Source organism: Coregonus clupeaformis, chromosome 16, assembly GCF_020615455.1.
Source record: "Coregonus clupeaformis isolate EN_2021a chromosome 16, ASM2061545v1, whole genome shotgun sequence".
NCBI lineage: Eukaryota > Metazoa > Chordata > Actinopteri > Salmoniformes > Salmonidae > Coregonus > Coregonus clupeaformis.
The window spans coordinates 54,807,861-54,834,896 of NC_059207.1; the positions used below are offsets into that span (position 1 = coordinate 54,807,861).

The 27,036-nt window shown below is 41.9% G+C and overlaps 2 protein-coding genes across 2 annotated transcripts; one reads left to right on the forward strand and one right to left on the reverse strand.

Moving 5' to 3' along the window:
* The first annotated feature begins 328 nt into the window (after positions 1 to 328).
* Positions 329 to 4,787, forward strand: LOC121584627 (heat shock protein 67B1). The gene is made up of 4 exons (XM_041900621.1): positions 329 to 923; positions 1,449 to 1,512; positions 3,365 to 3,485; positions 3,778 to 4,787. Exons 1-4 carry the CDS (start codon positions 461 to 463, stop codon positions 4,444 to 4,446), a joined length of 1,317 nt encoding a protein of 438 aa, XP_041756555.1. The 5' UTR covers positions 329 to 460; the 3' UTR covers positions 4,447 to 4,787.
* An 876-nt stretch (positions 4,788 to 5,663) lies between these two features.
* On the reverse strand, positions 5,664 to 26,660 carry hspb8 (heat shock protein b8). The gene is made up of 4 exons (XM_041900622.1): positions 26,418 to 26,660; positions 25,769 to 26,275; positions 17,914 to 17,977; positions 5,664 to 6,877 (listed from the first exon to the last, which is right to left on the reverse strand). The coding sequence occupies exons 2-4, from the start codon at positions 26,163 to 26,165 to the stop codon at positions 6,712 to 6,714; spliced, it is 627 nt and encodes a 208-aa protein (XP_041756556.1). The 5' UTR covers positions 26,166 to 26,275; positions 26,418 to 26,660; the 3' UTR covers positions 5,664 to 6,711.
* Between the last annotated feature and the right edge of the window lie 376 nt (positions 26,661 to 27,036).

Here is a 27,036-nt window from a genome sequence, read left to right on the forward strand (position 1 = left end):
ACAGCTATTTGCCATTTCCCCCTCAAAGTTATAAATACATCTAATTAGTTCTGTTTCATTCTGCATCCCAAATGGCACCCTATTCCCTATATAGTGCACTACCTTTGACCAGAGCCTTTTTGACTAGCACCCTAAAGTAGTGTACCATAAAGGGAATAGGGTGCCAGAGTGTATGCCCCCTTTTCCCTGGCCCTTTGTACAGAGGTAACAGCTCTGTCTCCCGGGCGTACCCATCACCTCACCCTCACATTCCCCTCTCATAGGAGAACCATTAGTGCTTAATAAGTGCTAAAACAGACAGTGAGGGTATATAAAGAACCCCAGAGACTTCTCGGTCTTCGCTGCACAGTGCTTCTTCTCTTCTGCAACCCCTCCTCTCCTTTGTTATAAGTATTCATCCTCCGGCGATTAAAGACGACTTCTGCATTTCTTATTTGCTCCTCTGATATTTCTCTGAATCATGACCGAGCAGACCAAAGCGTACACAGCGGCCCCATCGGCACCAGGGGCACCATCACGTCCCCACTACTCCCGGGACTCATTCTGGTCTCCCCTCCGGAGCTGGTGGCAGTACCCGAGCCCCAGTCGCCTCCTCCCCAACCAGGACTTTGGCCTGCCACCGTTCCTAGAGGCCGGAGACCTCCGTGAATTTAGCTGGATAGATAACACCCATAGACGCTTGGCGGCCAGCTCCTGGCCTGGGTACATGCCCTCTCTCCCCCTTTTGGTGCCCTCCTTCCTGGTCCCGGCCTCTTCCATGCACCAGCCGGGCTCCAGGCTGAGCAGGGCAGAGTCTGCAGGGTTGCAGGGGCTGTCGGAGGTCCGGGTGGAGGGGGACAAGTGGAGGATCACCCTGGATGTCAGTCACTTCTCCCCTGTAGAGATCACTCTCAGGACCCGGGAAGGCTTCCTGGAAATACGAGGTAGGCCTACACCTATAGTGAAGCTATTGAGATGTATACTGAAATGCTGCTGTTTTGTTATAGAATAGATACATACAGTGTAATGAAACTGATATGATCAACTTATTTTACAGCACAGATAAAGTGTATCATAAAGTGAAGGGCTGCTGTGTTGAACAAAACACTGCTGTTATGTTATACAACAGTATTGTGTACTGAGACTGATTTGCTTCAGTGTTATAAAGATGTATGCAAACCATAAACAGTCTGGTGTTTAGACATGATGCCCAAAGGACAGAGTTTGAGTGAGTTAGTGGAATATAAGAGCTCAGGGAAATTAAGAGAGTAGGACTGTGGTGGCATACAGCAATCCATTTCTCCCAAATGGTACCCTACTCCCTATATAGTGCACTACCCAATGTGCCTTGTTTAAAAGTAGTGCAATACAAAGGGAGTAGGGTGTCATTTGGGACACATCCTCAGTGTTGATGTCTAGATCCACTGTGGGTATTCATATTGCTAATATAATTGATATTTCATCCTTAGGGAAACACGAGGAGAGACCAGACGTGCATGGCTTTATTGCAAGATGCTTTACCAGGAGATACACGTAAGTTTCCACAATAATTTGAGAAATGTATTTAAGCTTCACCAGTTTATATTGTACACTACCAGTCAAAAGTTTGGACACACCTACTCATTCAAGGGTTTTTCTTTACTTTTACAATTTTTTACATTGTAGAATAATAGTGAAGACATCAAAACTATGAAATAACATATATGGAATCATGTAGTAAAGAAAAAAGTGTTAATCAAATCAAAATATATTTTATATTTGAGATTCTTCAAATAGCCACCCTTTGCCTTGATGACAGCTTTGCACACTTTTGGCATTCTCTCAACCAGCTTCATGAGGTAGTCACCTGGAATGTATTTCAATTAACAGGTGTGCCTTCTTAAAAGTGAATTTGTGGAATTTCTTTCCTTCTTAATGTGTTTGAGCTAATCAGTTGTGTTGTGACAAGGTGGGGGGGGTATCCAGAAGATAGCCTTATTTGGTAAAAGACCAAGTCCATATTATGTCAAGAACAGCTCAAATAAGAAAAGAGAAACGACAGTCCATCATTACTTTAAGACATGAAGGTCAGTCAATACGGAACATTTCAATAACTTTGAACGTTTCTCCAAGTGCAGTCGCAAAAACCATCAAGCGCTATGATGAAACTGGCTCTCATGAGGACCGCAACAGGAATGGAAGACCCAGAGTTACCTCTGCTGCAGAGGATAAGTTCATTAGAGTTACCAGCCTCCGAAATTGCAGCCCAAATAAATGCTTCACAGAGTTCAAGTCACAGACACATCTCAACATCAACTGTTCAGAGGAGACTGTGTGAATCAGGCCTTCATGGTCAAATTGCTGCAAAGAAACCACTACTAAAGGACACCAATAAGAAGAAGACTTGGGCCAAGAAACACGAGCAATGGACATTAGACTGGTGGACATTTTTCCTTTGGTCTGGAGTCCAAACTGAAGATTTTTGGTTCAAACCGCTGTGTCTTTGTGAGACATGGTGTGGGTGAACGGATGATCTCCACATGTGTAGTTCCCACCATAAAGCATGGAGGAGGAGGTGTTATGGTGTGGGGGTGCTTTGCTGGTGACACTGTCTGTGATTTATTTAGAATTCAAGGCACACTTAACCAGCATGGCTACCACAGCATTCTGCAGCGATACGCCATCCCATCTGGTTTGGGCTTAGTGGGACTATCATTTGTTTTTCAACAGGACAATGACCCAACACACCTCCAGGCTCTGTAAGGGCTATTTTACCAAGAAGGAGAGTGATGGAGTGCTGCATCAGATGACCTGGCCTCCACAATCCCCCAACCTCAACCCAATTGAGATGGTTTGGGATGAGTCGGACTGCAGAGTGAAGGAAAAGCAGCCAACAAGTACTCAACATATGTGGGAACTCTTTCAAAACTGTTGGAAAAGCATTCCAGATGAAGCTGGTTGAGAGAATGCCAAGGGTGTGCAAAGCTGTCATCAAGGCAAAGGGTGGCTATTTGAAGAATCTCAAATATAAAATATATTTTGATTTGTTTAACACCTTTTGGGTTACTACATGATTCCATATGTGTTATTTCATTGTTTTGATGTCTTCACTATCATTCTACAATGTAGAAAATAGTAAAAATAAAGAAAAACCCTTGAATGAGTAGGTGTGTCTAAACCTTTGACTGGTACTGTATATTAGAATGTAGCAAAAAGAGACACATCATTATTAGAATACTAATTGTACACTCTTGTTTACACCAACATAAAGCAATACTAATGTTTATGACATAATAAATTAATATTATGAGTACTGTACTTATAAACATGATGAATTATACATATTGTGTATTGTAATATTGTATTCATTGTATGTGTATGATAACATGATTGTGTGCTGTCCCAGGCTCCCAATAGGTATTGATCCTAAAATCATCCGCTCCTCTCTGTCTGGTGATGGCATCCTGTCTGTGGAGGCTTCACTTCCTGATCCCACCATCCCTGCTGACATCGTCATTCCCATTCAGGTCAGGTGAACAACTAACTAGAGGAGAAACATGAAATTGAACTGTATATAGTACTCATTGTCTGTTTTGGTAAATTCCTTGCCTTCGACACTTAAAAGAAAGTACAGTATGGAGTAGGAAGTCGGCAGCATAGGAGGTATATAGGAGTAATAACAGAACTGTATCTCTGTGTCTGTCCATATCCTTTTTTATTTGATATCTGTCACATACATTAGAACACAAATAGACACATTACCCTTAATCATAACCTGTACGTTTATTGTATGTTCTTTACTGCTACATGTCTATGTAGGTGGAGAAGGAGACCATAAGAAAAGAGGGAGAGAAGGGTGGTGCCAAGCCAGAGAGTACTACTGAGCCAGACACAGAGACCCGGGACCACCAGCCTTCTCCATCTGCCCCTGCTGTGGCCCCTGTGTCCCTGGAGGCACCTGACTTCACCCCCACAGAGCCTGGCACACTACCCCCAACAGAGGCACTCGAGTGCGGGGACGAGTTCGCACGGGTAGTCCCTGGAGAAGAGGCTCACCCAGAGGCTCAACCAGACAGCTCCGCGGCAGGACCCGAGAGGCATGAGGAGGTGAGAGGAGATGCAGATGAGAGGACCCCTACTGAGCCAGCTGGGGAGATGGCGAGCCATCCCTCTGGGTCCACAGATGATGAAGCTAGAGAAGAGGAAGGTCTTACAACTTCCACAGAGCCCTTTGAGCACCTCGAGACTCCTGACAGCCCCGACACCCCAGACACAGTCACGTCTGACCAGGGGGAATACACAGACCAGGCCCATGACCACGGCAGAGAGCTCCAGCACCCGGAGGGCACAGGGGAGACGGCGGAAGAGCTCCCCCAGCCTGAGGATCCTGAGCCAGGCATGAGTCCACCAGAGGAGGGGGCCCCCCACTCCCAGGAGCTGGAAACCCCAGAGCACCCTGATATGGAGCAACAGGAGTACACCAAGTAAAAAGAAAAGAGACATGGCCATCATTTCATCATCCCATCACGGATTCACTATGCATCAAATCATCCTTCCCATCGCGCCTACATTCTGCAGACTCCTCATGACTAGACAGGTCCCAGATCTGTTGTTCTGCCCACTGCCGACAATGACCATGGGGAGTTTGCAAGACAGCACAAACAGATCTGGGACCAGGCTACTTCATCATCAGCTAGCAGCAAAAGCTTGCATAACTAAATCTACCCTAACTCTGTATGTAAGTGTAGACCCACATACATATTCACACTGTAACCATGTAACGTTTGGAGCCCCAATAAATCCATGGCAAATGAAAAAGGCTAAAGCTATGTCCAATTGTAGTGTCACATTCATTTACATTATGTTTAAGTCATGTAGCATACAATCCATTTCCAGAGCGATTTACAATCAATATTCCATATGCTTTGGTATTCCTTGTGTGATCATATTGACACGCTGAACTCAAAATAACCTTTTCCGCATTGTTACAAAACTTGGGAGGCGCATGGCGATGCGGTACGAGCTCAATTTGGCCTCTGCATGCCTCAGAAGGCTCCGCAATTGCGTCACACCCTCCATACGGAGCCTCCGACCACATTTTCAGATCAAGCATAAATTGGCTTTTACATGATGCAGTTCAGAATGAGAAACCTGTCCAAGGACACACAGCCATGATTCTGATCATAGCTACAATGGGCTACAACATGTAATCACAATGCAGGGGTTTTAGAGGCACTAAATATAATAGGATCAAACATATCTGAATGAATCTCAACAATAACCAGTAGCCCATTCTCAAAATGCAAATGTTTATACTGTGGCTTCAAAACTCCTTAGTAACACAACACATGACACAGCAGGCCACCTAATCCTCCAATTCTTCCCCCTGTAGTCAAAAAATGGCAAATCTAGCAATGCCCCCTTGTTGCCCTCACTATGAGGGGCAAGTGGCAGTGCCAAGCTCCCCTGTATTAATCAATCCTTGGTCTGCGTCCCAAATGGCACCCAACTTCCTTTAAAGTGCACTACTTTTTACCAGAGCCCGATGGACCATAAGTAGTTCACTATAAAAGGGAATAGGGTACCATTTGAGACGCACGACTACACTAAGCTGTTCCCCAATTACTGTTGTTGGGCACTGTTGGGCAGACATCTTGGATTCTGGCCCATATTGTACATGGCAGACAGAACAAAACACACAGATGTGAACACACACTGGGATTTTATTGCATAAACAAATACAAAGACATCAGGGAAAGGAAGAGAGAGAGGTATGGAGGAGATGAGGGAGGGCAGAGGAAGGAGAGGGAGTGGAGAAGTCTAGCAGAAATTCATTCCCTTTGCACCAAGAACGAACACAGCGTCATCATTACATGTACAAATAGAAAAATGGAAAGAACATCAGTTTGTAAGACCTCTAGGTAGGGTAATCATGGCACTCGAATAGATGTGTCTATGGGTTGGCACATACTGTTAAGTGCAATGTATTTACAGACAGTAGGCCTACATTAGGGTAGAATACAGTTTCAACACAAGTACAGTAGGTTACACACTATAATGATGGGAATAGCCCTTTTATTAAGTCTTCCCACTCAGAAATGAAGCCATATAGGATAACTTTATTTGATTTTCCATTTTAATGTGCTTCTTTCATTTACACATTTAACATAATGGTCAAAAAATGATAAATTACATATAAAAGACACTGCCTTTTCATGTCAAATGGTGTTTTCATCACAAATGGGATACGGATAGAAAACCAAGACATCACATGATGATCCAGACAGAATGGGCCCCCAGCCTGCTTCTAGCCTGCTCAATTTAGGATCTGGAGTCAGTTCAGTATTGCATCTGGGACTGGATGCATACTGTATATAGCAACTCTACTGTGAGACATTTAGTTTGTGACTTTTAATTAAATCGGTGAGAGATCCAAGCAGCTTCGCCGCCAAGAGATACACAAACACCATGTTATTATTATATATTTTAGGAGAGTGATTGAGTGATTACTTAACACTCAAAATGAAAATCAGAGTGCTTCTTTGGCACCATATTCCCTATACAGTGCACTACTTAATAGGGAATAGGGTGCCATTTCGGACCCATCCCAACAACATGATGCGGAGGGTCTTGATGGCTTTGAACCGGTGTTAGCCCTTTCTCTACCCTGCTTGATGTTCTATAATGTCCCGAGGGGGGCCCGGGGTGAGCCTGTGTCTCCCTAGGGGAGAGAGCTCGGTCCTATGCTTCGTCCTAGACCATGGTGGCCTCCTGGCTCTGGCTGGCCTCCTCCATCTCTCTCTGGGGACCTTCGTTACTGAAGAGGTAGTAGGGAGGGCTCTGCCGCGCCTCGATGATCAACACCCCCTCTGGCGACAAGGAGGCGAAGACTGTCAGAGGGTCCACATCGGTTGGAATCCTGAGAGGGAGAGAGAGAAGAGAGAGAGAGAACATTTGAGAGACTTGTACATACAACTTTATGCTTGAGGGTCTTGAAAAAGTTGGTACAAAGACAGAGAGAACAGTTGTGAAAGGAAAGGCAAAACATTGTGTACACCACTGTCCTTGGAGTTTTTAAAAACGTTGCAACCTTTCCTGAATTACCTCAGCAGTGCTGCAAATACTGTTTGGTGCTAACAAATGGATTTGATTGACATCTTGTCGATACCTACAACAGCAATTTTTCTTCCCTCTTTGGCCATCGCTCATTTTCCAGGTTTTCATTAAAATGTTCTGGCTGCCATTATCATCGCAAAAAAGAAGGACAAAAAAAGAGACACTCGCTCCAGGATTTAGAAATAAAGGCTGATTCCAATTATTACAAATGTCTGTATGATGGAAAGTTTATTATCACCTGAAATTACCAGTTGCATACTTTTCTAATTAGCTCATCTCAACAGCCAGACAGACAGGTAACAGCCAATCTCCCTTTCCCCCCTTGGTTTTCTAACTGCAAATGTGACGCGTTTATGACTAAATTAGCATAAATGGATTCCTCATAAATGTGTTTTGAGAGCGAGGGAAAGAGGGAGAGAGAAAGAGAGTTTAGAGAGAGAGAGTGATATATCATTACTGTCTGTCAAAATGGATTCTGGAGGATTTTATTTTATTTTATTAGGATCCCCATTAGCAGACGCCAATGGCGAAAGCTAGTCTTATTGGGGTCCGACACGTAAGAGAAAATACATTACAGACAAAATACTTTAAAATGGACATACATTTCAAAACATGAACATATAGTGTGCATATGCGTTTGCATCTATCAGTTACACATGTCAGTACATACATGAGATGGAAGGCAGTTCCTGTATAATACTGTACGCTTCCTTGAATTTGTTCTGGACCTGGGGACTGTGAAAAGACCCCTGGTGGCATGTCTGGTGGGGTAAGTGTGTGTGTCAGTGCTGTGTGTAAATTGACCATGCAAATAATTTGGAATTTCCAACACATTAATGTTTCTTATAAAAGAAGAAGTGATGCAGTCAGTCTTTCCTCAACTCTTACCCAAGAGAGACTGGCATGCATATTATTGATATTAGCCCTCTGATTACAATGAAGAGCAAAACGTGCCACTCAGTTCTGGGCCAGCTGCAGCTTAACTAGTCCTTCTTTGTAGCACTTGGCCATATGAATGACTGGACAACATTCAAGATAAGATAAAACTAGAGCCTGCAGGAATTGCTTTGTGGAGTGTGGTGTCAAAAAAGCAGAGCATCTCTTTATCATGGACAGACCTCTCCCCATCTTTACAAACATGTAATCAATATGTTTAATCAACAATGACAGTTTACAATCTAAGGTAACACAAAGGAATTTAGTCTCCTTAACTTGCTCAACAGCCACACCATTCATTACCAGATTCAGATGAGGTCTAGAACTTAGGGAATGATTTGTACCAAATACAACGCTCTTAGTTTTAGAGATGTTCTGTACCAGTTTATTACTGGCCACCCATTCTAAAACCGACTGCAACTCTTTGTTTAGGGTTGACGTGATTTCACTAGCTGTGGTCGCTGACGCGTAGAGGGTTGAATCATCAGCATACATGGACACACAGGCTTTGTTTAATGCCAGTGGCAGGTCATTGGTAAAAATAGAAAATAGTAGAGGGCCAAGAGAGAAGGATGGAGAGAGGAGGACTGGTATGATGGGACCAATATGAGATAAACAGACAGAGATTGCTTCTGAAATTGCACCCTATTCACGGCCCATAGGGCTCTGGTCAGAAGTAAACTTTATAGGGAATAGGGTGCCATTTTGGACGAAACACTGGTATGATTGGACCAATATGAGATAAACAAACAGAGATTTAAAGATTACCTTGGTTGCTAGATAGAATATATCCTTGGAGTATATAGCCCAGACAGAAGCATATGGCTCTGGGTAAAGTTAGAGGTATTGTGTTCTCTGCTATCAATTCCTCACAAATGTCAGCATGGGATTAACCTTTACTGAGTTTTATCTGGTCTAATCTGGTTTACGATCAAAACATACATTCTCTTCCTTATTTTAAATACATTGAGTGTACAAAACAGTAAAGAGGCACTATGCAGAAATCGCTCCGCCATATCCTGATTGCTAAAATTCTAATAGTGCGCCTAATTTCAGTTTATGTGAAAAAACAAGCAAATATAGCGTAGAGAATCATTGTACCATCTAAACCGCTGTGAAATATATTTTCCATAACCAAAAATATTGTATTTTCAGCTGTTTGAAGCTGGTGTACAAAACTGAAAGTAAAAGATGCCAAAACATGAGAACGGGAAGCATAGAAATAGCACACATAGAACAGATCTACCACTTCTTAGACTTACTTTTAATGAGAATGATTTAATCGGGTCACCCAAAAAGTTACATATTACAGCTTTAAGAACACCTGCTCTTTCCACGACATAGCTTTCACCTGGATTCACCTGGTCAGTCTATGATCCCTTATTGATGTCACTTGTTAAATCCACTTCAATCAGTGTAGATGAAGGGGAGGAGACAGGTTAAAGAAGGATTTTTAAGCCTTGAGACAATTGAGACATGGATTGTGTATGTGTGCCATTCAGAGGGTGAATGGGCAAGAAAAAACAATTTAAGTTCCTTTGAATGGGGTATGGTAGTAGGTGCCAGGTGCACCGGTTTGTGTCAAGAACTGCAATGCAGAGAGCGAGAGAGAGAGAGAGAGAGAGAGAGAGAGAGAGAGAGAGAGAGAGAGAGAGAGAGAGAGAGAGAGAGAGAGAGAGAGAAAGAGCCCAGACAGACTGGTCTCTGGTCTTGGTCAAGCAGCATGGCCATATAAAGCTATCTGTCCATCGCTGGAGTTTCCATATAAGCTGCCAAGTGTTCCTGTGCTTAAATAAACACATAAAAAAATTACATATCACTGCTAGGCAAATCCTCGCCTTATCTTAGCTCATTGGTCACCATAGCAACACCCACCCGTAGTATGCGCTCCAGCAGGTATATCTCACAGGTCATCCCCAAAGCCAACACCTCCTTTGGCCGCCATTCCTTCCAGTTCTCTGCTGCCAATGACTGGAACGAATTGCAAATAATCTCTGAAGCTGGAGACTTATCTCCCTCACTAACTTTAAGCATCAGTTGTCAGAGCACCTTACCAATCCCTGCACCTGTACACAGCCCATCTGAAATTAACCCACCCAACTACATCATCCTCATATTGTTATATATTTTGCTCATTTGCACCCCAGTATCTCTATTTGCACATCATCTCTTGCACATCTATCATTCCAGTATTAATACTAATTGTAATTATTTTGCACTATAGCCTATTTATTGCCTTACCTCCATAACTTGCTACATTTGCACACACTGTATATATATTTTCTGTTGTATTTTTGACTTTGTTTTGTTTTATCCCATGTGTAACTCTGTGTTGTTGTTGTTTTTAAATCGCACTGCTTTGTAAATGAGAACTTGTTCTCAACTGGCTTACCTGGTTAAATAAAGGTGAAATAAAACAAAAAAACAACAACATGAAAATAACACGTGGTTTTCAAACACGTGTGAACACATGTGACCCTTTAAGGAAGCTAAGCGTATGTCGCACATCACTACTTCACAGGAGAGGCATTTGAACATATAAAAACAACGTTTTTATCAAACTGTGTTTTTTGACAGAAATGCCTTCTGGAACATGTGAACTTTCATGTGCCTTAATAACAAACTTGTATTCCATCTGTAAATACGAATAAAATTGTTAAATTACGAGCCTAGTTGGTTTAGCCACGGAAAAAGACATGAACCTTCCCGCTAGCCATGAATGGCTGAGATAATGGATGGGCTGAACATGCCGGGACATGAGTTTGGATTGGTCTACCATGTAGCATACTTATGTCTATAACGTGAGCTGCTCAGTATGTGCTGATAATCCTTTCTACCGCGGCTTTTTTGAAAGATATAACATTAGCCATTGAGAACTACAAAAGTTTTGCTACTTTTCTCAACAACATTGATGCCCTGAATTTAGCAGTTGCTATCAACAGATCAGTTGGAAATAGTTGTGATGGGCTACTTTCTGCATACGCCACGGTCAGTGTGGACCGGAGTGACTTGACACAACACTGGCCACATAAGATGTAGCTACAAACGGAGTTAAATGGTTCCAGTCTGCCGTAAAGCATTCATCCATGTATACGGGTAAGAGTCGAGCTACATTTTCATATTTTATACCTTTCTAATTTAGTCAGAAAGTCATTTTCATTGCAAGTTAAAGCGTACTGTTAGCTAGCTAGCGAACGATAGCTTGCTGGCTCACTAGTTAAAGTTACGTGTATGATCTGTGTAGTAATATTATTCGAATCAGAAAACCATTTGCATTGCTAGTTATAGCCTACTGTTAGCTGGCTAGCTAACATTGAACATAGTTGGTTAGCTTTAGCTACCTGCATCTTTATATTACAGCTATGACAATCATTAGTATGAGTTGAAATTATGCCGGTTCATTGTTTAGCTAGCTAGCTAGCTACACGTTTAAATGAAAGACTCCACTTCGCCAGATGATTACATGACCCATCAAGTCAGCCAGGTGTGTCTGGGGGTGATTACGGCCATCTATTGTATTTCATGAACATGTGTACATGTCTAGACAATAGTGACCCATCCACTTAGCTAGATGTGGCTGGGGGGAGGTTATAGCATTTATTTCACATGACCCATCAATTTAGACAAATGTGCCTGGGTAAGCGTCGTCTAATAATTATCTGGACACTTTCTGTTTTTGATATTGCTACTATGCAAATATGCAAGTAACCATTTCACTGTACCGTTTACACTTTCTGTGTCCTGTGCATGTGACAAATAAACGTAGATGTTATTTTATTTGAGTGTGTGTTTACCAGAGACGGTAATGTGAAGAACAACATGACCTGCACCAAAGTTAGATTAGGATATAGGCCAAGGACTAGATAAAGTCTATTTTTTACCTGGAATCTTTCCTTATTGTAGGCTACTACTTTTAAAATGTTTTGTCTTCAAATCTTTGGTTGTTTACTACACTACTCACTCTGTTTAGCACATGGCCTCGCATGTGAATCCTTAAAGAGATGGGTGGGGCTTAGGCTTAAGAGGGTGTGAAGGACGCTGAATGGGTGTAGACAAAGAAGAGCTCTCCAGTAGGTGTACCAAAACCTTCAAGGGCCATTTTCTCAAAAGTGGGGTTACAAGTTTATCAACTTTCAAAGCAGAATTACTTTCCCATTGTTCCTTAACTGCAGTGTATGATATACCATTTTCTATCTCTGAGTCTCTACTTTTATCCAATGTAAAAAACACAATTTAAAATGTTGCTACATAGGACCGAATCCAGGTTGTGGGTCATATATGTAAAAAATAATAATGTGAACACAAATAATAATTATTTGTTTTTCTTTAAATTTTCACGAGTCAGACACATGGTTTTGGGACACGTGCAAAGTTTCACATACATTTTTCATGTTTTTCCATTGTGAAACATTTTTTCCCCACGTGACATTCTTTTTCATGCGTTTATTTCTCACCACTTCCAGCTCCCATCCAGAGACTGACCTGGAATGACCATGCTTAGCTTCAGAGGCAAATCAGCAGTGAGATGCAGGGTGCTATGTTGTTGAAATGAATGTGCCAAAACTTGCAACTGGAAAAAAGGCAGCGAAAGCAAAGGCCAGCGTAATATAACCAAAGATAAGGGAAATTGCAGGAACGAGGGAGGCGTTTTATTTAATCACGTTATAATTTTTAAAAGGGCAGAGCCCCCTCAGACCTAGAGTCCAGCCTCCATTTCATTATCATAACCCCTCTACAGTCTCTCTACCGTCTTTACACACAACTGACAATTGCCTGTACGAGTCTGAGGAAGCCACGGAGCAAGAGAGCAAGGGGAAAGAGATACTACAGACATACTCATGTGTGGAAAGTTGGAAACGAATGAAGACCCCATAATAAATCATCCCAGGCGTCAAGGCTCCAATTCACAGTACCCTGTTTTCAGGGAGCCAAATGCAGCAGGTCTCTCTGACAAAGTCAAATCACTCAGCCGGCTTATTACGTGACACACCGGACTACAGAATCGTGTCTGTCCGGCTGGGGATTTTATTCACCTCTGGCTACATCGCTTTTTATCTCTACCGTTGATTCTGTATGACTGCCCAAAACTGTCCCAATATGCTTTTTTGGGGGAGAGGCAGTGAAACAGGGCTTGCTGGAAGAGAGAGAGATGACAGAGAGAGAGAGTGAGAGAAAGAGAGAGAGAGAGAGAGAGAGAGTGAGAGAAATAAGGAAGGAATGGGTGCGTGGCTGATGGACTGAGTCAATCTGAAGCAGTCCTGTACTATTATGTCTATCACAGGAATAGAGACAGGAGGCAAAGTGACAATGACAATCCACCCACAGCCCTGAATATCAAACCAAATAGCTAGCACAGAGAGACACCTTCACAGAAAAACACATAGGAATTACATTCCAGACAGAGAGACACAGAGAGACATTGCCTATTTGTTTCTAGAATAGCCAGCCTGGTCTCAAAGACTATACGTAACATAGTAAATGAAAATCATGGACACTCAAATTAGTATAATATGTTACGTTTGGTGTGGTTACATAAGACAGAAGGTTACTTAGGGCAACAACTAAAGTCTTCAGCGCTACAGATTGACTCGAGCCCCTTGTCTTTTTGACTAATAACAACAGATTAGATTAGTTAGGCAGTATAGGAATGTCTCCTCTCTCTTTCCATTGAGGGTAGCCTACTGTACTCTACAGCCAGAGGATTTCTCTATTGAGGACAGTTATTTATATACCCACTATTCTATCTCTCAGTCTCAGTCTCTTGCTTCGGGTTTCACTTAGCTGGAGAACGATGTGTGTGTATGTGTCTGTGTGTGTGTGTGTCTGTGTGATCTGAGGGATTCCAATTACAGGACTTGGTGATATGAAGGGAGAGAGTAGTGCTGGTGCCGGTGCAGACCAGCTGCCCACTAATTAGCCAATAGTAAATTAATAACATTGAAGTGACGCCACCTCCGCCGCGCCTGTAAGACAGTGACTGTGTCCCAAATGGCACCATATTCCCTATATAGTGCACTACTTTTGACCAGGGCACATTGGGGTCTGGTCAAAAGTAGTGCAGTATGTAGGGAAAGGGTGCCATTTGATAGGCAGCCAGTGCTCCCATTGTTGTGATTAGCAACACTGTTTGATAGTCCTAATTAACAGGGGCATGGCTCTATGGAAAGTTCTGTGCCCAAGCTGCCTTGGGTTACTGGGCCATTTAGCTGACATTTTGATATGAGATCATACGACAGTAGATGTTTGAAATGTCTGATGGATTTCCTGTGGGGAGACAGTAACTAATCCTGCTGTTATTATTATGAATTTGTGATAATTTTTGATATTTATTTATTTTTAGGGGGTAGATCAGCTTTAATATTGCAGATAGATTGTAACTTCCATCAATGTAATTGTCTGCATCACTTCCAATCCCCCATGTTTTTTTTCTTCTTGCAAATATATATATATATATATATATACATACATACATACATATTGCTACTATACAAATATGCAAGTAACCATTTCACTGTACCATTTACACCTTCTGTGTCCTGTGCATGTGACAAATAAACTTAGATGTTATTTTATTTGAGTGTGTGTTTACCAGAGACGGTAATGTGAAGAACAACATGACCTGCACCAAAGTTAGATTAGGATATAGGCCAAGGACTAGATAAAGTCTATTTTTACCTGGAATCTTTCCTTATTGTAGGCTACTACTTTTACAATTTTTTGTCTTCAAATCTTTGGTTGTTTACTACACTACTCACTCTGTTTAGCACATGGCCTCGCATGTGAATCCTTAAAGAGATGGGTGGGGCTTAGGCTTAAGTGGGTGTGAAGGACGCTGAATGGGTGTAGACAAAGAAGAGCTCTCCAGTAGGTGTACCAAAACCTTTAAGGGCCATTTTCTCAAAAGTGGGGTTACAAGTTTATCAACTTTCAAAGCAGAATTACTTTCCCATTGTTCCTTAACTGAAGTGTATGATATACAATTTTCTATCTCTGAGTCTCTACTTTTATCCAATGTAAAAAACACAATTTAAAATGTTACATACATACATACATACATACATACATACATACATACATACACACACATACATATATACACATACATATATACACATACATATCCTTTAAAAAATATATATTTCCCTTTATTACTTTCCAACCCCACCACCCATTCCCTAACTGGAGTAAACGAGTGAACAACAATGCTTAGGTCTCTACTTCCAGCTTATACATACTATACAGTGAGGGAATTAATTATTTGATCCCCTGCTGATTTTGTACGTTTGCCCACTGACAAAGACATGATCAGTCTATAATTTTAATGGTAGGTTTATTTGAACAGTGAGAGACAGAATAACAACAACAAAATCCAGAAAAACGCATGTCAAAAATGTTATAAATTGATTTGCATTTTAATGAGGGAAATAAGTATTTGACCCCTCTGCAAAACATTACTTAGTACTTGGTGGCAAAACCCTTGTTGACAATCACAGAGGTCAGACGTTTCTTGTAGTTGGCCACCAGGTTTGCACACATCTCAGGAGGGATTTTGTCCCACTCCTCTTTGCAGATCTTCTCCAAGTCATTAAAGTTTCGAGCCTGACGTTTGGCAACTCGAACCTTCAGCTCTCTCCACAGATGTTCTATGGGATTAAGGTCTGGAGACTGGCTTGGCCACTCCAGGACCTTAATGTGCTTCTTATTGAGCCACTCCTTTGTTGCCTTGGCCGTGTGTTTTGGGTCATTGTCATGCTGGAATACCCATCCACAACCCATTTGCAATGCCCTGGCTGAGGGAAGGAGGTTCTCTCCCAAGATTTGACGGTACATGGCCCCGTCCATCGTCCCTTTGATGAGGTGAAGTTGTCCTGTCCCCTTAGCAGAAAAACACCCCCAAAGCATAATGTTTCCACCGCCATGTTTGACGGTGGGGATGGTGTTCTTGGGGTCATAGGCAGCATTCCTCCTCCTCCAAACACGGCGAGTTGAGTTGATGCCAAAGAGCTCCATTTTGGTCTCATCTGACCACAACACTTTCACCCAGTTCTCCTCTGAATCATTCAGATGTTAATTGGCAAACTTCAGACGGCCCTGTATATGTGCTTTCTTGAGCAGGGGGACCTTGCGGGCGCTGCAGGATTTCAGTCCATCACGGCGTAGTGTGTTACCAATTGTTTCCTTGGTGACTATGGTCCCAGCTGCCTTGAGATCATTGACAAGATCCTCCCGTGTAGTTCTGGGCTGATTCCTCACCGTTCTCATGATCATTGCAACTCCACGAGGTGAGATCTTGCATGGAGCCCCAGGCCGAGGGAGATTGACAGTTATTTTGTGTTTCTTCCATTTGCGAATAATTGCACCAACTATTGTCACCTTCTCACCAAGCTGCTTGGCGATGGTCTTGTAGCCCATTCCAGCCTTGTGTAGGTCTACAATCTTGTCCCTGACATCCTTGGAGAGCTCTTTGGTCTTGGCCATGGTGGTGAGTTTGGAATCTGATTGATTGATTGCTTCTGTGGACAGGTGTCTTTTATACAGGTAACAAACTGAGATTAGGAGCAATCCCTTTAAGATTGTGCTCCTAATCTCAGCTCGTTACCTGTATAAAAGACACTTGGGAGCCAGAAATCTTTCTGATTGAGAGGGGGTCAAATACTTATTTCCCTCATTAAAATGCAAATCAATTTATAACATTCCCTCACTGTATACATTTTATGGACACAGTCAATTTTACAATAATTCTATTTTGTTTGCTTTTATTCCTGAACTTCCTCTACCCTCAACATCTCCGATCATTTTCATGATGTCCATCCGGTTTGCTTCTATATGCCATATCTTTCTAACTGTGCTCTTTCACAAAAGCTCTCAACCTATAACCTATATACTTATTATGGACGCAGTATGCTTACATTATTAGTTACCTTGTTGTTATTAGTTGTTGTTTGTTGTTATTAGTCCCATCCTTCAACTCCATTCAACACCACCCATCTATCTCTTAACACCATCCATATTGGATTTCTATTTGCCATATATTTTTCAACTGTACTGTGATGTTTTACAAAAGTTCTGAACCTTTCTACTCTCATTGTTTCTACAGATTTTTGATATTGGTATTTGGTATTTATTAGGATCCCCATTAGCCGCTGCAAAAGCAGCATCTACTCTTCCTGGGGTCCACATGAAACATTACATAATACATAGTACAGAACATTATTAGTCAAGGACTGAGCTACATAAATGTAAAATGTCACACAGCCTACATATCAGTACATACACACAATATCTAGGTCTAATTCATAATACAGTGCAAATTACAATACTATATATATATATATATATATATATATATATATATATATAAAAATAGATGTGTCTCTTCACAATCCCCTTTGTGCAGTAAGGTGTTCTTTTATCAGTTTTTAAAATAAATATTTTTTAATTGGATCGTATAAAAATTGATGTTTGAAATGTCTGTTAGATTCCCTGTGGGGAGACTAAAGATTGTTGTTTTCAGGGGCGCAACTTTCACTGGGGACGTGGGGGACATGTCCCCCCCACATTCTGAAATTGCATTTTTGTCCGCCCCCCAGTTTTATCATTGGAATGTGATACAAAACTAGACAACAGTGTGCTTTAGGACCAAGGGACGCCTCCGAGCGGTCGAGGAGGCTGTTTGGAGTGTTTATCCGACTGGAATAAAAAAGGTCCCCCCCCCCAACTTCTAAAACCAAAGTTGCGCCCCTGGTTGTTTTGCTCATCTAGGAATGAGTGACAACTTTGATATGGGATCATATGATGTGTTTGAAATGTTCGATTACCTATATGGACGCCAGGCAAAGTAATCCTAAGGAAGGATGTGTTTATTGGTTGTTATCATTGTTGTATGTGGCTATGAATACTTACTGTATCTTTTTTGTGAAATTCTTTGTCACTATACCTCCTTCCTCTTGCTTCTCTTCATGTTTCCCTGTGGAAAAAACAACATGACATCCAATGAGCAGAGTTCAATGACCCTAACCAATAATACACTGTAAAATTGTGTAATCTCTGTTCCCTAGTCATTATCAGGTCAAGGACGAAGATAAGAAACTGAACATATCTCTGTTAGTAGACACAGAAAACAGACCAATAGACTAAACATCACTTCGCATACACACACACACACACACACATATATATATATATAGTGAGGGAAAAAAGTATTTGATCCCCTGCTGATTTTGTACGTTTGCCCACTGACAAAGAAATGATCAGTCTATAATTTTAATGGTAGGTTTATTTGAACAGTGAGAGACAGAATAACAACACAAAAATCCAGAAAAACGCATGTCAAAAATGTTAGAAATTGATTTGCATTTTAATGAGGGAAATAAGTATTTGACCCCTCTCAATCAGAAAGATTTCTGGCTCCCAGGTGTCTTTTATACAGGTAACGAACTGAGATTAGGAGCACACTCTTAAAGGGAGTGCTCATAATCTCAGCTTGTTACCTGTATAAAAGACACCTGTCCACAGAAGCAATCAATCAGTTTCCAAACTCTCCACCATGGCCAAGACCAAAGAGCTCTCCAAGGATGTCAGGGACAAGATTGTAGACCTACACAGGGCTGGAATGGGCTACAAGACCATCGCCAAGCAGCTTGGTGAGAAGGTGACAACAGTTGGTGCGATTATTCAACAAAATGGAAGAAACACAAAACAACTATCAATCTCCCTCGGCCTGAGGCTCCATGCAAGATCTCACCTTGTGGAGTTGCAATGATCATGAGAACGGTGAGGAACCAGCCCAGAACTACACGGGAGGATCTTGTCAGTGATCTCAAGGCAGCTGGGACCATAGTCACCAAGAAAACAATTGGTAACACACTACGCCGCGAAGGACTGAAATCCTGCTCAAGAAAGCACATATACAGGCCCGTCTGAAGTTTGCCAATGAACATCTGAATGATTCAGAGGAGAACTGGGTGAAAGTGTTGTGGTCAGATGAGACCAAAATCGAGCTCTTTGGCATCAACTCAACTTGCCGTGTTTGGAGGAGGAGGAATGCTGCCTATGACCCCAAGAACACCATCCCCACCGTCAAACATGGAGGTGGAAACATTATGCTTTGGGAGTGTTTTTCTGCTAAGGGACAGGACAACATCACCGCATCAAAGGGACGATGGACGGGTCCATGTACCATCAAATCTTGGGTGAGAACCTCCTTCCCTCAGCCAGGGCATTGAAAATGGGTCGTGGATGGGTATTCCAGCATGACAATGACCCAAAACACACGGCCAAGGCAACAAAGGAGTGGCTCAAGAAGAAGCACATTAAGGTCCTGGAGTGGCCTAGCCAGTCTCCAGACCTTAATCCCATAGAAAATCTGTGGAGAGAGCTGAAGGTTCGAGTTGCCAAACGTCAGGCTCGAAACCTTAATGACTTGGAGAAGATCTGCAAAGAGGAGTGGGACAAAATCCCTCCTGAGATGTGTGCAAACCTGGTGGCCAACTACAAGAAACGTCTGACCTCTGTGATTGTCAACAAGGGATTTGCCACCAAGTACTAAGTCATGTTTTGCAGAGGAGTCAATTACTTATTTCCCTCATTAAAATGCAGATCAATTTATAACATTTTTGACATGCGTTTTTCTGGATTTTTTTGTTGTTATTCTGTCTCTCACTGTTCAAATAAACCTACCATTAAAATTATAGACTGATCATGTCTTTGTCAGTGGGCAAACGTACAAAATCAGCAGGGGATCAAATACTTTTTTCCCTCACTGTATATTATATATATATATATATACACACACACACTACCAGTCAAATGTTTGGACTAACCTACTCATTCAAGGGTTTTCTTTATTTTTACAATTTTTTACATTGTAGAATAATAGTGAAGACATCAAAACTATGAAATAACACATATGGAATCATGTAGTAACCAAAAGTGTTAAACAAATCAAAATATATTTTATATTTGAGATTCTTCAAATATCCACCCTTTGCCTTGATGACAGCTTTGCACACTCTTGGCATTCTCTCAACCAGCTTCATGAGGGAGTCACCTGGAATGCATTTCAATTAACAGGTGTGCCTTCTTAAAAGTTAATTTGTGGTATTTCTTTCCTTCTTTATGCATTTGAGCCAATCAGTTGTGATGTGACAAAGTAGGGGGTATACAGAAGATAGCCCTATTTGGCAAAAACTACCAAATAAGCAAAGATAAATGATAGTCTATCATTACTTTAAGACACGAAGGTCAGTCAATACGGAACATTTCAAAAATTTATAAAAGTCGCAAAAACCATCAAGCGCTATGATGAAACTGGCTCTCATGAGGACCGCCACAGGAATGGAAGACCCAGAGTTACCTCTGCTGCAGAGGATAAGTTCATTAGAGTTACCAGCCTCAGAAATTGCAGCCCAAATAAATGCTTCACAGAGTTCAAGTAACAGACACATCTCAACATCAACTGTTCAGAGGGGACTGTGTGAATCAGGCCTTCATGGTCGAATTACTGCAAAGAAACCACTACTAAAGGACACCAATAAGAAGAAGAGACCTGCGTGGGCCAAGAAACACATGCAATGGACATTAGACAGGTGGAAATGTGTCCTTTGATCTGGAGTCCAAATTTTAGATTTTTTGTTCAAACCGCTGTGTCTTTGTGAGACGCGGTGTGGGTGAACGGATGATCTCCACGTGTAGGGGGAGGAGGTGTTATGGTGTGGGGGTGCTTTGCTGGTGACACTGTCTGTGATTTATTTAGAATTCAAGGCACACTTAACCAGCATGGCTACCACAGCATTCTGCAGCGATACGCCATCCCATCTGGTTTGGGCTTAGTGGGACTATCATTTGTTTTTCAACAGGACAATGACCCAACACACCTCCAGGCTGTGTAAGGGCTATTTCACCAAGAATGAGAGTGATGGAGTGCTGCATCAGATGACCTGGCCTCCACACAATGACCCAACACACCTCCAGGCTGTGTAAGGGCTATTTTACCAAGAAGGATAGTGATGGAGTGCTGCATCAGATGACCTGGCCTCCACAATCCCCCGACCTCAACCCAATTGAGATGGTTTGGGATGAGTCGGACGGCAGAGTGAAGGAAAAGCAGCCAACAAGTGCTCAACATATGTGGGAACTCCTTCAAGACTGTTGGAAAAGCATTCCAGGAGAAGCTGGTTGAGAGAATGCCAAGAGTGTGCAAAGCTGTCATCAAGGCAAAGGGTGGCTATTTGAAGAAACACTTCTTTGGTTACTACATGATTCCATATGTGTTATTTCATAGTTTTGATGTCTTCACTATTATTCTACAATGTAAAAAATAATAAAAATGAAGAAAAACACTTGAATGAGTAGCTGTGTCCAAACTTTTGACTGGTACTGTATATAAATATTATGTAAATACAGTGCATTCGGAAAGTATTCAGACCCCTTGACCTTTTCCACATTTTGTTACATTACAGCCTTATTCTAAAATTGATTACATTCATTTTTCCCTTATCAATCTCACACAATACCCCATAATGACAAAGCGAAAACAGGTTTTTATAATATTTTTCAAAGTTATTGAAAATTAAAAACAGAAATACCTTATTTACATAAGTATTCAGACCAGGGAGGTGACCAAGAACCTGATGGTCACTCTGACAGTGCTCCAGAGTTCCTCTTTGGAGATGGGAGAACCTTCCAGAAGGACAACCATCTCTGCAGCACTCCACCAATCAGACCTTTATGGTAGAGTGGCCAGACGGAAGCCACTCCTCAGTAAAAGGAACATGACAGCCCGCTTGGAGTTTGCCAAAAGGCACCTAAAGGACTCAGACCATGAGAAACAAGATTCTCTGGTCTGATGAAACCGATTTTGAACTCTTTAGCCTGAATGTCAAGTGTCATGTCTGGAGGAAACCTGGCACCATCCCTACGGTGAAGCATGGTGGTGGCAGCATCATGCTGTGGGGATGTTTTTCAGCGTACAAAGTACAGAGAGATCCTTGATGAAAACCTGCTCCAGAGCGCTCGAGACCTCAGACTGTGGCGAAGGTTCACCTTCCAACAGGCCAATAACCCTAAGCACACAGTCAAGACAACAAAGGAGTGGCATCGGGACAAGTCTCTGAATGTCCTTGAGTGGCCCAGCCAGAGCCCGGACTTGAACCCGATCGAACATCTCTGGAAAGACCTGAAAATAGCTGTGTAGCGACGCTCCCCATCCAACCTAACAGAGCTCGAGAGGATATGCAGAGAAGAATGGGAGAAACTCCCCAAATACAGGTGTGCCAAGCTTGTAGCGTCATACCCAAGAAGAATTGAGGCTGTAATCGCTGCCAAAGGTGCTTCAACAAAGTTCTGATTAAAAGGGTATGAATACTTATGTAAATGTAATATTTCAGTTTTTTTATTTTTTATACATTTGCAAGAATTTCTAAAAACCCGTTTTTGCTTTTTCATTATGGGGTATTGTGTGCAGATTGATGATGGAAAATAATAATTTAATCAATTTTAGAATAAGGCTGTAACGTTACATGGTGTGGAAAAAGTCAAGTGGTGTGAATACTTTCCGAATGCACTGTATATATATATATATATATATATATATATATATATATATATATATATATATATAAATAAAAGGTTTTTAGAAATTCTTGCAGATTATTCAAAAAAACACTGAAATATTACATTTACATAAGTATTTAGACCCTTTACTCAGTACTTATATATATGCCTGTCAAAGCTTTTAAAACACATTATCCATGTCATTTTTATGACATAATAGACAGCTTCTGATAAGTGGGTCTGGGTGTTGTAATCCAAACATTTTTCGAAAGATATTCAAAACAGTGTCGTTATCTAATTCCCAGGATTGTGGACTGATGTAAACACAGAGTACATACATAGTCTTGTCCCTGGTGTAAGGGTGGGTCATATATTCACAGGAATGATGACGAAAGACACCATTCCATCTCAACCCTGCTTCTTCTCAAAGTATGACCTCACCAACCCAAACACGTATATTCCTGACAAAGAGAGAGAGCGAGAGAAAGAGATAGATCTGGAAAGCCCCAGAATGAAGGCATCATCTTAATAAAGTTCTGTTTATGACTTCTGTCTGTGCAGCTGCTCTACATGCTAAATGTCAGTGTAGCAGCCGCTGCCCTCTGCCCCTCCGCCCCTCTGCTCTGTCCCGCCCAGCTATGTGCAACCCTATACCCCCGCAGTGTGAGCTCTGGTGTGGAGATAAAAACACAACCACAGCCTCTCTCGCAGTCTCCCTGAACCTCTCATCCGCCCTCAGTCCCTCGTGGTACTGATGTCACATTCCAAACTGCCCTGGTAACACACTCAGACCGCACTTGTCAGATAAAATTGCAAATATACAGTAGGCTCCACCCATTCATGAAATGTGTCTTCTTGCTGTCCTCAAGGACACACTGCTTTGGATAGCTTAGAAACTATGATGAGGCAAAACCCTGTTCAGCCAAAGTTTGGTTGACTTTGGACAGTTGCTTTGTACAAACTGTGACATGAGAGAAAGCACGGAGAGGCCACGTCAACCCCGGCTTGAACATGTTTGTGACACACTCACACAGGCAGACTTTTAGACGAGGTCACAGGTGCAGGCAGTCACAGATGCAGGCAGTCACTGAGGCAGGCAGGCAGAGCCACGGAGACAGGCAGCTGAATGACCCAACTGGCATACTAACAATGTGTTTATAAAAAGCTTGTATAGGGGCCTAGTCTCTTCTCTCTGTAGCTTACACTCCCATCTACTCCCCTCAGAACTTGCCTAGGTGCTGGGTATCCCTGGCATTCTTCAGTTGTTCCCTAAATATTGAGTCTACTCTCTAAAGAAGACAGCTTGAAATAGTGTTTACACTTATTTGTCTATACAATCAAGACCTGGTAATACATAACAAACTCAAAGATTAGGGGACACCCTGGACAGGAGGTTTATATAGCCCTTTAAATTATTTGGTTCAACAATCAGGGCAGTTCAGTAAATCAGTTCAGGGCATGGTAACACAACAAACTCAAAGATTACTGGTATATGAACTGGCTAAACACTGTAGTCAGCCATCACTGGGAAGAAATTGAATAATACTTCCAGAACCGAGCTGTCGTGTATTTGGTTCCTAGAATCAGGGCATGGTAGCACAACAAGCTTATGATTCAATAAATACTGAAGGGTCTAGTCAGCTATCACCAGGCAAAATATTCGTTACAGAACCTTCCCTCTCCAGTGTTAAACACTAACAGTAGTGTGTTGCTTATCTTCTTGTGGGTACTGATACTGTTGTCATGGGCCTTCCTCACTTAAATCTATATCTGGCGCATTGGTGAGTGATTCTGGAGGAATCTGAACAGGTGCCGAGGCTTGATGAACTGGGCTAGCAATCTGCAAGTCATGGGTCCTACTGCCCATACTGTAGGGCAGGATATCATAACATCCCTTGATATGAGCTGATATATGCTGGCTATGTGAATAATTTATGTAAATATTTAAAATATGAATATAACTATGTCTATTGTGTTACTTTATCTATTGTGGTACTTTACCCAGCTAGAACACAACGTTCTGATAACCATATGTTTCTAAGAGCTTGGTGAAAGCGTGGTTGTCCTATGGTAATTTTGCATACAACCTTCCCACAACTTTCTGGGAATGGTGCAGGATAATTGCTTGGCTTTGGAACATTCTTAGCACATTTAAGGAACTTGACAAAAAAAAAAAAAAATTATTGGTACTGTATTTCATTACTTTAACAGAACGTTTCATAAAAGTTCAAACATGTTTACATTTTATTTCAATGTGGGTAATGTTCTCAGAACGTTCTCCAACTGGTTTGACATTGGGAATGTTCTCCAATAGTTCAGAGAACGTTAAGAAACAATGTTCTTCAGAGGGAATTTCAGAAAATTTAAAACATACATTAGGTTCTCAGAATGTGAAGAAAACGTTCCATAAAAACCACAAGAAAACTTTAGTAACATATAAATTCCATTCAGCATCAACAAAACTGTCTCCTCTATCTTGTTAAGTGTGTTCAGGTGTGTTGGCTGCGCCCACTAATTGGCCACACCTGATCTTAACGAGTGGTTGTTTCCTTTGAAATGGAGTCTGTTTTAATAGACTAAAATGAACAGCTTTGTATGCATAAAAAAACATGGCATGCTAGCTCCATCCTGGTGGCGCAGTGGACTAACTCCATAGATAGAGAAGATTATAGGTTTGAATCTCATTGATGTCACAATAAATTAATGCATGATTAATGCCTAAGGCAATTCATTTCCGAGTGTCCTACCTGTGCTTGGAGTTAAAAAATGTTTTACACTAAATAAGCTAGCAGTGTTATTGAGTGGAATTTTTAGTTATTCAAAAACCTCAAAATAACCTATAATTTATGTTCTCAGAGCGTTAATAAAACCTCCCAGGAAAACTTTAAAGGAACCAGAGTAAAACGATCTCAGAACCTCAGAACAAATTTTCACTTGGTCAGAAAAGTATGGCTTCTTTCCCACAACCAATGTGAAACCAAAAACATACCTTCCTACAACTTCCAAGGAGCTAAATGTTCTAGCTGGGTACAACTTAAAACGAAAATAACATTGTTCATGTTTCTTATTTATCCTTCAAGCAATTCTGGTGGTATTAGTTGGGTTAGTTTGGATTTATAAAGGCAATATTAGTAACTTTTGGTGTTAAACCCTAACTATTAGGGTAGGCCCTCAAGCACTTTTTAAGTTTCCAAGATTTCCTCACCTGACACTTCTACAAACCCATCTTTGGTTTTGACATTAAGTTCCTCTGGTTTAAAGCTGTGGACGTTCACACACACTTTCCAGGGCTCTCCCGGTGTCTGGGTCGGAGAGCTGCGGGGGGACTCGCTGTATCTCGTGCAGTACACCGGTGGCTGCCCAGTCGATGCGCGCGTTGGCTGAAACCCAGTGCGCAGAGTGCCAGAAAACGGTGCGGAAAGCCGCGAGCTGAGCCGGTTAGGCCGAGCCCAACCGGGCCAGTCCATTGACAAGTCTTCGGGGAAAGGGGACATCCCAAAGTCATCGTCCATAAACCGGGAGGCGAGAGACGGACTCTCTCTGAACGGATCTCGGGGGACCCTCTGCCTACTTCCAAGAGTGTAGAAGTCTCCTTCTGCCATGTTTAACCGGCCGTTGTCCCAAAGAAGAAAAGTAAGAAAAATGTTTTACCCTGTCCAAGTTTACTCTCCCCAAGCGGACACCTCTACGAATTCTATAAATATTGAGTAGCCTATGAGAGAGAAAAAGTTGTTAATTTGATAATTTCCTAAAAACAAAAGTATCGCTTTTCTTCAAGTGTTGGGCTCATGACAGTTACGGATTGGATCACCAGAAATAACGGTTTCAACCCAAGGACATTGATTTATAACTACCTCTCCAGTTAGTATCTTCGAAGTTTAATACCGTCTATGAGTTGAATTGACATTATACCGACTGGTCGACCTTTTTATATGGTTCCCTACTCCCTGACGGTGAATGAGCACAACAACGTACAGAAAGTGCGCAGTGCCTCCGGGCTCAACCGGGCGCGACGCAACAGCTGACCGCAGAAGACCCTCCCTCTCCGTCCAAGTTTAGCCATTAGCTGGTGTGTCACTAGTCCAACAGATTCTTGTTTGTTGAAATGATCGCTCCCTGGTGACTCATTATCTTTTTAATAGAAAATAACGCATGGCTTCAAGCGTGCGGGAGGGGAAGAGGCGGGGAGAGGCGGAGGAGAGTCAGGGGTAAACATACTGATGTCACCATACGGATAAAACAACTAGCTAATGAGTCAAATTCGTCAGTATGTATATGACATGTATTTGCGGTGTGTCTTTGTATCTTGCCCAACAGTAAAGCAACAGTAAGCAACTACTCTCGTCCTACATTATAGTTAAGCTTTTTTTGTATAGGTATTGAAACAAATAAGATGGCAAGTAAACCCTGTAGGCTATGATTGAAATACAGTTTTATTCAGGATTTTACAGACTCACAAGATAGAGGAAGGGG